Consider the following 13,480-nt stretch of genomic DNA (forward strand, 5'->3'; position numbering starts at 1 on the left):
ACAGAAGCATTGATTGTTTCACCTAGAAGTTCAAAATGTCTTTCTCGAAGATTAAATGAGTGTTGCATGTTTTTTTATTTGAATTATTTTTTTAAATGTAAACCTAAATAATTTCAAACCATTTTTCTTCGTCATCTAATAATTCTTAGTGTTTCAGTTCAAAGTAGCAATTGTGGAACGCGTAGGCCTTGTCCTCCTTGGTGGCACCCTCCACGGTGGAACACTTGTTGTAAATATCCTCCACGGTAGCCTCGTTGTGACCATCGGCGAAGAACTCCACAAACTTCGCGCGCACAAAGTCACCCTCCGGGGTCAGAATGTCGTTTTTGGTGAGGAAGCACGCTATGAAATTCTGAGAAAGAAATTTTCTGTAAGCAATTTCGTTGAAATATGTGCAAGTTTCTCAAAATACCTTGGACATTTCCACGTCCGGGAACAGCTCCCCGCCGGACTTGGCACGTTCGACGAACTCTTTGTCAATCGTAACCTTCAACTCCACCGCGCACACCCCCGAAACGGCGGCCATCTTTTCCAGCTGCTTTTCGGTGTAGTGGCCCTGTGAAAATCAACACATTTGTAATCAACTATCAAAATAATCTTTAAAATAATTAAAATCTTACCAGACAAACCGTGGCGAGGGACAAAACGATCAGGAACTTCATCGTGCTGCGGCTCTGCTTATTTTCCCAACTGATCCCTCTTTGGTGAACTGCTTTGGAAGAACTGTACAAACCATGGTCCATGGTAAAGCTTTTATAGATTGGTTAAAGTACTGAAAAAACCTACTTTTTTGCAAACTTCAGTTCGAAAAAAACTCCCCATCAAGTGTCCCTTGTTAAATATCGCAAACGCCTAGTCATCGTTAGATCTGCGCATGGACACCAAAGAACGAATATTTCCTGGTGAAGATGACTTCATCCAGAACGATTTGTTTGTTCAACTTTTTGTTAGGCTGCGATTAGATCATTTTGTTATCCGCTATTCAACAAGAATATTTTAAATCACAAAAACTGATATATTTTCAAAAACTTGAGTTATTAAATTATATCACGTTTATTTCAATATATATTCAGCAATTCCCCACGAAAACAGCATGAAAAAAAAACAAAAGTGCTCGGATCGGGCTCAAATTTTTTCTGGGGGTTCCCTGGCCAAAATAATTAGACCCGTATTTCGGCAAAAAATAAACTTTTTTCACTAAAACTGCGATAACTTTAAAATTTTAGCGATGATCTATAGATGTTTGGATACCAAAATTTTCGTAATTAAATGACGCAACTTTTGGTACCCAGACATCTATAGGTCATTGCTGAAATTTTAAAGTTATCGCAGTTTTAGTGAAAAAAGTTGATTTTTGCCGATTTCGTCATTTTTCGGTTTCTGCGCGCGGCGCGTCGAAAAACACGGATTTTATTTTCAAAAAATCATATCTCGGAATTCTGTTAATGAACTCCTCCCATTTTTTAGGATGTTACGTAAAAATGTCCGGGGAATCCGATAAATATATTTCCAGACATAGGCTCTTTGGTCCAGACACCGTCAAAACGGCATTTTAAAGTTTCATACGCCCTTTTTATATGTTAGGCTAGATTATTGAAACTTCTTATTATTTTTCTTTAAAAGGCCAACTTATCACCTTTCATTTGCGTATAAGACAATTGAAATCGGTTAGAATTGCAAGGAGTTATGATTTTTCGAAAAAAGTGGTTTTTGCGTAGGTCACCCTAATGGCCAAACAAAAAAATATGGGTATAATTATTTCGGCCAGGGAACCCCCAGAAAAAAATTGAAACTTTTGTTTTTTTCCATGCTGTTTTCGTGGGGAAATGCTGTATTGAAATAATGTTTAAGAGCGAGTTTTTCACCGATGTGAAACAGGTCGTATCGAGGTGCTCGGATTTGAATGAAACTTTCAGGGTTTGTTTGCCTATACATGAGATGAACTCATGCCAAATATGAGCCCTCTACGACAAAGGGAAGTGGGGTAAAACGGGCATTAAAGTTTGAGGTCCAAAATACATGAAAAATCTTAATTGCTCGCATTTCCGTAATACTTAATCAATTCCAACTCTCTTAGATGCATTCGAATGGTCTTTTGAAGCCCTTCAAAATGCGCTATAGACATCCAGGATTGGTTTGACTTTTTCTCATAGCTTTTGCAAATTACTGTTAAAAATGGATTTTTTTAAAACCTTAATAACTTTTTGCAACAGCCTCCAACACCCATACTCCCATAGGTCAAAAGTTAGGGAATTTCATGGACTGTAAGCCTATGGTATTAACTTTTTGGCCAATCGCAGTTTTTCTCATAGTTTTTCGATTTTTCTATAACAAACATTTTACAACGTTAGTTTTTGCCCTATAGGCCTCCATAGCGTCACTTTTTGATCTCAATTTTGACATATTCGAAATCCTCAGAAAATTTTACATTAGATTGAGGTGTTGGAATTTTGAATTTGATTTCAAAAAACGCCATTTAGAATTAATTAAAATATAATTTAGCATTTTGTCGGATTATGGGTAAAACAGGTATTCGCCTACTTGATACAGCATTTGACGTATTGAACACAGGGTATGGAAAACCTAACTTTTTTTTTCAGAAATGTTTTATTAAATTAATCAAATTCATAACTCCAACATCTCAATCTAATGTAAAATTTCTTGAGGATTCCGAATATGTCAAAATTGAGACCAAAAAGTGCCGCTATGGAAGCCTACAGAGCAAAAACTAACGTTGTTTTTTGAAATTTGAAATTAAATATGTCTTTATTGAACATTCTTATAATAATTACATTTCTTTTACATGATAAGTGGTATGGCCTAATGCTCTTCATCTTTGTTGTATTTTTCGTTTTATTATTAACTGATCACATTTATTTATTTGCTTCAAATTGTTTTACATTATTGCATTGAATTGAATACATTTGGGTAAAAAAGAAAAAAATCACTTTAACAACTAATCCTAACCTAAAACTAAAAAAATAAATCCATTGAAATATTCAAAATCACTAGAACGAGTAAACTACGCACTGTATTTTAAGATGAATGCTCCAAGAGTTCTTACTTGTTCCTGGCGAGTTTTGCACCCACGCAGAGTTGTTGTCATCTCGATGAAAATGTTCAGAAGTTCTTGTGGTGAAAACAGGTCACTACTGTCTTCACCCGTTGATGTTGGTTGGTTTTCCCTCGGTTGCTGACTGAAGCCTAGAGGTGTTGTATGCTCTGCAACTCTTTGCCGCTGATTCAACGGCAATGGCTGCAGATTTGGAACCACTCGAGTAGATCCTGCTCCTGGTGACGCCAAAGCAGGAAAATCCACGTCCGTGTATGCTGGTGGTGTTTTGCGACGATTTGTTTGGTGCCTCGTCGTCGCTTGCTGCCGAATTTTTACAAACTCAGCACGTTTTGGGCAGCTTCGATTCTTGGTAGAATGGTCGCCGCCGCAATTGAAGCATTTAGCTTCGATGTTCTCGTTGATTGTTTCGCAAGCTTGTGTTTTGTGCTCACCTCCGCAGGTTGCACAACGACTCTTGATGAAACAGTTCCTTCCACCATGTCCAAACTGCAAACAGTTCGAACATTGTGTCACGTCACGGTGCACTGGACGATAACGTTCCCAAGTCACGATGATGTTGAAAATTGCCCGAACTGCTTTCAGCTCAGACGGCATTGTCGATCCTTTCTCGAGATGAACCAGGTACAGTTGATCACGATACTTGATGTCCTTGTTGTGTCTCGTCATCTTGAAGACTTCGATCACGTTCAACTTAAGAGTTTTGAGCTCTTCTTTCAGCACACTCACATCCATGTCGTACAGGCCTCGGAGGACCTGTTTCATGGGGCGTTTACCTAATTTTCATAAAATGGCTAGAATTTAAAAGCAGTGCAATTTATCTAAAACAATCTCAAATGTACTGCCATTTCAACCAAAAAATCAAGTGTATTATGAAAACTTTCTAAAAATTTAAATTTAAAAATAAAGTTTTTATTTAGCCGAAATAATTTGGATGTTCAACAATTATTTAAAAAATACAAATATCAGTTGAAGAAAATTTTGCTTCAGTCTTTTTTTTTGTTTTTGAAAGAAATGGTGAGTAAAAATACGAAACAAAAAAATAGATTTCAAAATATTTTCAAAGCACTTTTGTTTTAGAAGCCTAAATTTTTTATGGAGATAATGGTTGTTTTTGTAACTTGCATAACGCAAAAAAATATAATAATTGAAAATTGTATATTTCTACAGGAAGATTAATTTACGAAGGAGTAGGCAAAATGATTAATGGTCAGACGAATTGTTATTGTCATTTAAAGACATCTTTTCACAGCAGGATCGGTTAAACTTGCGCTGTTATTTTTATTCGTGGCATGACCAAATTGGATTGCATTAATCATGTTGTACAATTTAATTTTCTCGAGATTTATTTCAGAATAAATTTCTTAAGAAATGAAAACACTGCCAAACCTGTAACTTAATTCGGTAGCTGCCTTGTACTTACTTCCACCCAAGTGCATCTGATCACCACTCAAAGGTAGGTATCTTCCGAAGTCTGCAAAACGTGCGATCGTTACCCAGTTCTTAACAACTTCTGCACGACCAATCGCAAATGATTTATCGTGTTATTTATGACAGCCCACCATAACATCCTCAGTCTGTACTGGATGAGTCATGTCGGGGTGATTACTCTTAATCTCGTGGCTAGAAGAAACTATTAAAATGTCAATTTCGACCGCGTCAAAACGATTTGATTTATTCGTCACTTTCAGGAGAATATGCCATTTCCCGGACCGGAAGTGCTACAAATTCTTCTCACGAAGCGGCCTAATTGAAAAAAGCTTTCGCCACTTTTTTACGATTTTAATCCTCGCTGGGCGCCGCTTTTCGGCAATAAGGTATGCAAATTGGCTTAAGATGATAAAATGTTGGCTGCCCCTCGAAATTTTACTAAACAGATTTGCTTCGGAGAATCCTCGGCGTGATATGCTTTCAGGGTGAAATAGATTAGCTCGGCGGTGATTGCGTCTAGAATTCTCTGAATAGTTTTTATTGGGTCGTTTATCAATTTGACTCCATTCAAATCAACTCAGCTATTTTATTGCTTTGGATTAGCTAAAAGTTTCGTGATTTAAACCAAAAAAATCTGCAGGAAAAGAAAGAGGTTCTTCTGAGGTTCCCCAGTGACTTGCGAAGTGCCATCGTGCTGCACTGTTTATTAACACCACATTTTATAACAGTACTAAATTTTTCCTCTTTATTGTCCCTTTGGTTGGTTGGTTGGAATGGGCTGTGCAAATACTTGTCATCGCTGGCTGCATCACCGTCAACCTCGCTGTGCGTAATTGTTTCGTATGGCTGTTTTCTTTTATGTTACTTTATGTTACCGTTGGTTGAGGTTTACAGTATGTAAAAAAAGTATTTACACCCCTTGGGCACTATGCACATTTTGTGATGAAACATGTAAACAATTTAAAGTTTGACAGGAACCTAGTACTACGTTTTGTTCAGAAACTCATGCCAAACATTTTGCTACAAAAAGCTCATGAAAAGATGATTTCTATAAAAAGTTATATAACAAATACTATTACGAAAATAAAAAAGGTGCAAAAAAAGTTTGTACACCTTTCGAAAAATTAACATAAATAATGTTATTTGTTAACAAATCACCATAAATCCAGTCTCCCAACTCCAAATAGGCATCCTTGACTGATTAAAAAAATAATTTGGATTGAATATAAAGTTTACTAACTACTTAGTATAAAAGTTTATATAACTCTGCAAATTCTATATAAAACTTATCTAAACTTAATTTTGCAAACTTTTAATTCAACTAAATGTCAATATATTACCATAGAATTGCTAAATAAACATTTTGGAGTGGGTATAACACCGTTTTGAGGTTTTTGTATCGATAGAATAGATTTTCGTTGGAATTTCGTACCAACCCGGAATTACGTCGTAGGAAAATCCGCCGGCATCCGAACCGGTCCACGATTCACAAGTCAACCTATGTGGAATCGGAAAGGGCATAAAATTTCCGATCTTTTGATACCCATACATCTAGGTTTTCTTTAAAACCTACGTTTTTAAATACCTGGGCAAAAAGTAAGTTTGATCCACGAGAACAAAATTACGAAATTCCATACATTTTGGCAGGTTGCTCAAACGAAACCATAACAACGTTTTTGCTTAGGTATTTAAAAACGTGGGTTTTATAGAAAACCTGGATGTATGGGTATCAAAAGATCGGAAATTTTATGCCCTTTCTGATGCCACATAGGTTGACTTGTGAATTGAGGACCGGTTCAGATGCCGGCGGATTTTCCGACGACGTAATTCCGGGTTGGTACGAAATTCCAACGAAAAATCTATTCTATCGATACAAATACCCCCAAAACGGTGTTATACCCACTCCAAAATGTTGATTTAGCAATTCTATGGTAATATATTGACATTTATTTGAATTAAAAGTTTGCAAAATTAAGTTTAGATAAGTTTTATATAGAATTTCCAGAGTTATATAAACTTTTATACTAAGTAGTTAGTAAACTTTATATTCAATCCAAGAGTAAGACATGAATGCCACAAAAGTGGTAAAATGTCTATAATAAAAAAAAAAAAAAAAAAAAATTCAATCCAAATTATTTTTTAATCAGTCAAGGATGCCTATTTGGAGTTGGGAGACTGGATTTATGGTGATTTGTCAACAAATAACATTATTTATGTTAATTTTTCGAAAGGTGTACAAACTTTTTTTGCACCTTTTTTATTTTCGTAATAGTATTTGTTATATAACTTTTTATAGAAATCATCTTTTCATGAGCTTTTTGTAGCAAAATGTTTGGCATGAGTTTCTGAACAAAACGTAGTACTAGGTTCCTGTCAAACTTTAAATTGTTTACATGTTTCATCACAAAATGTGCATAGTGCTCAAGGGGTGTAAATACTTTTTTTACATACTGTATATTGACTTGTGATGATAATTTTTTATGTTTTCCTTGAAAACGGTTGAGGGAGATGCAAGTCTGCGGTATCTAATGCAACTATCTTTTGCCCCATCTTCTTTGATAAGATAATATTTATTATTTTATCACATAAAAATACCCAAGCACATACGATAGTTTTCAAGGAATTTTTGGCATATACTTACTGCCCTAATGCCTTTTGGTTTCTGATAATAATAGTATTGTGTAATTTTGATAGTAAAACAAAACTATGATTTTTACTAAAAACAATTTTAGTTCAACTACACAGTTAAGAAATTTGGTTAAATTGGACATCTATTATGATGTAATTTTACCTCAATTTAGACTGAAAAAGTGACCCTTTCTGGTGGTAAAATTACACATTTTTGATTGATTTTTTTTTACTGTGTATGTCCAGTTTAGTTTGTATGCTATATTCCCCTCAAAACAGTTTAATATTATTTCTGATCCAATAATTTCACAGTTAAATCAAAGGAATTATCGTATACACAATACCCACTTATTTACCAATTTACCAGTTACCAATTTTAACGATTCTATAAGTGGAAGATTTATGATTCTTTGCTCGCACAATTTATCAAAAGCTTTTATGTACAGCATCTGTAAACTTTAAAGTTATAATTAGAAAGTTAATTTATAAATAAGTATTAAAATAACCTCAAACCTGATGTGATAAATACAACAATGAAGAAAGTATTTTAAAAATACTTACCAATAGAAAAAAAAAACTATTTCGAAATTACTGAACTGAGAAAATTTGTTCAGCCTTTTTACGCTGAAAACCTATCTAAAAAAAAACAATTTTATAAATTTTCTAAAATTTGCGTTCTCTAAATAATAATCTTGATTGAAAACATTTGATGTTGATAGGACCTTTTATAAAATGTAACTTTTGTGAGACTTGTGAAAGATTACGTGGATTGCAGAACAATTTCAAAAGATTAAAAATTCATAACTTTTGCTGTTTTTACCAATCCTTATATTATTTTTTTATAGGTCTTGAATTTGTTTAATATTTGAATAATTACTGGTTGGGAACTAGAATCCGGATTTAACCTGATTTTTTTTAAATAAATGAAATAATGTTGTTGAAATTTTTTTACATTGAAAATCTGACTAATAGTATCCGAGATATCGTCAGTTGAAAATTACTGGCTTATAAAAAATTGATATTTTTTAGAAAAACTGAATTAATCCTTTTTTTTGTGTACCTATTTTTTCGAATGGTCTTTTTTTCCAACTCTGCCGAAGATTCTCCAAATCGATCACAAAATCGCATTTCAATATTCATTATTTCATAAATTTACCCATTTTGTAGGTGAGTAGTTCTCTACGAAATCGATCTTTTTTTGAAATTTTAATTTTTGTATTTTTTAATCCGGGTGAAACTTGTATGGTACTTTCGGTATGCCCAAAGAAGCCATTTTGCATCATTAGTTTGTCCATATGATTTTCCATACAAATTTGGCAGCTGTCCATACAAAAATGATGTATAAAAATTGAAAAATCTGTATCTTTGAAAAAAAATTTTGATCGATTTGGTGTCTTCGGCAAAGTTGTAGGTATGAATAAGGACTATACTGAAAAAATTATACACGGTAAAAAAAATTGGTAATTTTAAATTTAACTTTTTGTCACTAAAACTTAATTTACAAGAAAAATACTATTTTTAATTTTTTAATTTTTTATATATTTTAGAGGATATCAAAATGCCAAGTTTTCAGAAATTTCCAGGCTGTGCAAAAAATCTTTGACCGAGTTATGAACTTTTGAATCAATACTGATTTAAAAAAAAAAGTCGAAATATTGGTCGCAAAATTTTGTAACTTCATTTTTCGATGTAAAATTAAATTTGCAATTAAAAAGTACTTTAATGAAATTTTGATAAAGTGCACCGTTTTCATGTTATAGCCATTTTCAGGTAACTTTTTTGAAAATAGTCACAGTTTTTTTATTTTTAGTGTACATGTTTGCCCACTGATGAAAATAATATTTTGGAATAGCTGAGAAAATTCTCTATATTTTGCTTTTTTGAACTTTGCTGATATGACCCGATTTTCAATGTTAAAACATGAAACATTCGTAAAATTGGTCGATCTTTTGGAAATATTTTCAAAATTTTTAAATCAAGGCTTACATTTCAAAAGGACGTAATATTGATTACCCGGTCTGTATGGAACTCGGAGAATCGAATCACGAAAAAAGAAATAGTTTTTTCTTACCTTTAACATCAAATTCGAATTCTGTGACTCCATTTTAGTTAAATTTTATTGGCAATCGCCTAAAAAATAGCAAATGCATTTCCTCAATACTTCTTTAGCGCCATTTTTGGCCACCATCTTGGATTTAAAAATTCTAAATCACTTTAGAGTAGTTTAGAAGCCAAACTCAAGCTCTACAATCAAAAATAAGACAACGAAAAAAATATTTATTTCATGATTTGATTATCCCAAGTAAATTTTTCTGGATTCTGAAGTCTAGACTGTAAACAATTTAAAATCATAAATTTTGTGATTACTTGAAATTATTATGATACTTTAGCTTGATAATTTCAACTACCAACCAATTTATTTATTTTTTCTGATTCAACTCACTCATTTCCAATTATTTACGAAGCATAAGTGCCACTTGAAGTCTCATCTTAGAGTATTCACCAGTGCCAGTGTGCACAGCTTCTCTCCAAGAGAAGCATCATAGTCCTATCTTGCTTCGACCACATTGCTTACGCTTCTCGTCAGCCAGTTTATTTTTTCTACCTTTCTTTAAACGGACATCTTTACGGCACCCGATAAGGCTAATTAAAATAATTAAATTAATCGTTTACCTTTAATCCCCGTGCGCACACTCGGACAATCGGCCACTCTCATCACACGTACATGTCGTTCACAGCCGGGAATGGTTTCCTCTATGATTATTTTGTGCTCAAAAAAACCCAAAAATAATCAAACTTCACCACTCTGATTCCTCTCGTTACAGTTTGTTAACCTCACCCACCAGGAGGAGTCTCATCATTACGATTGAGAAGTTCCTGGTAACCACCACCACGGGGAAGATGCGGTGGTTCAAGCGGTCCACCGAATCCCCGAAGCTGCTCAGCTTGTCCCCGTTGCGGCAGTCGGAGCTGGGCGGCCAACACCCGGCGGACCATGATCCGGGAGCCACCGTCCCTGAACCCAACGATCCGGTGGGCCAGCAGCCGGTTCCCCTGGTGGACCTGTTTGGAGCGTCGAGCTCGGGTTCATCGTCGGGATCGGGCTCGTACACCACCAGCTGCAGTTCGCCGTCCGCCTCGACGTCATCCCCGTCGACCTCTACGACCTTTTCGTACACCAGCGATTGTGGTGGCAGTTTGGCCGGAAGTTGCCACAAAAATGGGAAGGCGCTGGTCGGTGCTGAAGCAGTGGCATCGCAGGGGAGCAGCGGGGTGACGCCGCGGAAATCACGGATAGGTATGTTCTTGCTTATGTTTAATTGTGTTTAATTTCTTTTTGGGGCACTGGTAATTGGGGAGATTTTTTTTTTGGGTTGAGTGAAATGAAGGGGGAGATAAGACTGCTCGCGTGTCGTGTTTGCACTAATTAAATAAGCACAACAACACGCAAATGGTATAACCTTATTGACTCTGAATGAAATTGGAGATCAGTCTGTAGGGAGTTGTTCTCCTTTAATCAAACATTATCCAGATATTCAGTCCAGAGGCAGAAACAAAAAAATAATCTAATTAAATAATTCTATTCAGCATATTTTAAAGAATTAAAATAAAATAAATATTTGTTTCACAAAGTTATTACCAAAACATATTTCCATAATGAATTTTTTGTACAAGAGCAATGCTCTACGAAATCGGTAGTTTTTTAATTTTAATTTTTGTATTTTTAAATCCCGCTGAAACTTTTTTGGTGCCTTCGGTATGCTCAAAGAAGCCATTTTGCATCATTAGTTTGCCCATATAATTTTCCATACAAATTTGGCAGCTGTCCATCTAAAATGATGTATGAAAATTCAAAAAATCTGTATCTTTTGAAGGAATTTTTTGATCGATTTGGTGTCTCCGGCAAAGTTGTATGTAAAAAAAATGATACATGGTAAAAATGTTTTGGTGATTTTTAATTTCACTTTTTGTAACTAAAACTTGATTTGCAAAATAAAACTTTTTAAATTTGTGCTTATTTTCAGATTTTTTAGGAGACATCAAATGCCAACTTTTCAGTAATGTTTAGAACGGGCAAAACATCTTTGACCGAGTTATGAATTTTTGAATCAATACTGATTTTTCCAAAAAATCTAAATATTGGTCGCAACAATTTTTCAACTTCATTTTTCGATGTAAAATCGAATTTGCAATCAAAAAGTACTTTAGTGAAATTTTGGTAAAGTGCACCGTTTTCAAGTTTTTGCCATTTTTTGGTAACTTTTTGAAATAGTCTCAGTTATCATTTTTTAAATTAGTGCCCATGTTTGCCCACTTAAAAAAATAATTTTTTGATGAGTTGAGAAAATTCTCTATATTTTGCTTTTTTGAACTTTGTTGATACGACCCTTAGTTACTGAGATATTGGCATGCAAAGATTAAAAAAAACAGGAAAATTGCCACCATTTTCGAATGTCGATATCTCAGCAACTAAAGGTCCGATTTTCAATCTTAAAATATGAAACATTCGTGAAATTTTCCGATCGTTTCGAAAACAATATTTTCATTTTTTTCAATCAAGACTAACATTTCAAAAGGAACAAACATTCAATATTACGCCTTTTTCAAATGTTAGTCTTGATTTTAAAAAACTGAACTGAAAGATGTATTGACAGCTGGAGCAATATTGATATTCACTTGCTTGAAGGATCTCTTCCCCGCTGTTTGACATTTGTTTGTTTTTTTTTGCTGGACGTTTCCATGCTTCCCAAACAGCCATGATAGATATACAGATAAATCTCTATTATACAGATTTTTTGATCCCAAAAATCCCAAAAATCTGTATATACAGATTCTTTTTCAAATGATTTGATAAAAAATTTCAACAGTTTATTAATTGAATTATGCTTTAATATTATTAAAAAGCTTAAATCAGTTGTTAAAAGTTTAGAAAAATCTTCTATGGCTTCGAATTTGACATGATACAGATAAAATACAGATTTGTTTTTAGGAAAATACAGATCTCCCATAAAATTATCTGACATCGTTGTTCCCAAACATAGCAATGTACAACAATAGCGACAGGAATGTATACGATTTTGACATTCAATTTGGGTCCAAGATTAGAGACAAGGGTTGAATTATAAAGCGATACAAAAATATTTTACTTATGAGTCATGGATTTCCTATGCACATAGAACCTTTTGAAAATTTAATCTAGAAATCATGTCTCCCAGGCTTAAAAATCAGCCTACTTTTCGATTTGGCTGTCGCGTCACCATCAATCTCGGTACAGCAGCCTCCTACAAACAAATTGCACCCAAATTGCCCCCGCCCGTTTAGCGACAGCGCGGGTCCGAAGCGACATGCTCTCACCTTTCCATTTGGCGCGAAATTGGGTTAAACACTTAACGTCATTAGAGCCGTTTATCAGACTCAGCGAACTTGGCCGTTGCTGGGTGGGCCCTCGGTCTCGGTGGTTAGTAGATTCTTCTTTGGGTAAACACAGTAAAAAATAAAAATAAAAAGATTTTTTGAAGTTTAAAGTTGATTTGTTTGTAATGATTAAACTTTTTAAAACTTAAACTTTCACAACCTTTTGAAATTTGAATCTTTAACTGTTCAACACCTTCAGAAACGTTAGGTCACATTGGGCCAAATAGGTTAGTAATGGATAACGCTCTAAACCGCTTCAATTAGAGTTAGATGGTGTGCCCTTTGGTTTCGAGGTTTCGAGGCAAATTCTACGAAGTACAGGGAGAAACGAATCACGGAGAAATTGGTCCACCTTGGCCAATATTGTCGGCGACCGGGACCGTGGAGAAAGCCCCAATCCGATTACGGACAAACATTTTGCGTCATGTTCTGTGCCAGCTCTGGCTTTGAGAAATCCATGATTGTGTTGCTGAAATTCCATTATGCTCGTTGAGTTCAGCAATTATGATGAAATTTAAAGTCGATCAGTGGTAATTGCTTTTGATGAATGCGAAAAGACAATTCATGTATATTTTTTGGACCAAATTATTTTTAATACCTAGAATTTGATACAAACATGTAAAATGTCATGTTTATTGATGTAACTTTATCAAAAGGTTGCTCAAAACGTGCAACTAACACTGCAAAAATTAATAACTCCGACTAATAAATAAAAATCCACAGACAAAAACAGCACCGTTAATGACAGCATCACGGTGTATTAAATAATCCAACCCATCGCGGTCATAAAAATAATTTGGAAGAAAGTAAAAGCTCACATACAGAGGTGTGTGCTGCTGTTACTTAATTCATCATCACGCCTTCCTGGTAGTATTTATTAACCTAATCACCTTTTCCCCCACACCATGAGTAAAAATTAAGAAGAAGATAAAG

The 13,480-nt window shown here is 34.5% G+C and overlaps 2 protein-coding genes across 2 annotated transcripts in view; one reads left to right on the top strand and one right to left on the bottom strand.

The window, feature by feature from the left end:
* The window catches only part of LOC6033152, a 165,053-nt gene that overhangs the window by 120,857 nt on the left and 30,716 nt on the right, over positions 1–13,480 (top strand). The window contains exon 4 of the mRNA XM_038251428.1: positions 9,958–10,430. Within this exon, the coding sequence (XP_038107356.1) occupies positions 10,034–10,430 (397 nt within the window). The 5' untranslated portion in view covers positions 9,958–10,033. The remainder of the gene's footprint in view (positions 1–9,957; positions 10,431–13,480) is intronic.
* LOC6033154 lies at positions 107–721 on the bottom strand. The gene is made up of 3 exons (XM_001843590.2): positions 621–721; positions 413–556; positions 107–352 (listed from the first exon to the last, which is right to left on the bottom strand). Exons 1-3 carry the CDS (start codon positions 660–662, stop codon positions 146–148), a joined length of 393 nt encoding a protein of 130 aa, XP_001843642.2. The 5' UTR covers positions 663–721; the 3' UTR covers positions 107–145.

The sequence above is a fragment of the Culex quinquefasciatus genome, chromosome 2, assembly GCF_015732765.1.
Source record: "Culex quinquefasciatus strain JHB chromosome 2, VPISU_Cqui_1.0_pri_paternal, whole genome shotgun sequence".
Classification (NCBI taxonomy): domain Eukaryota; kingdom Metazoa; phylum Arthropoda; class Insecta; order Diptera; family Culicidae; genus Culex; species Culex quinquefasciatus.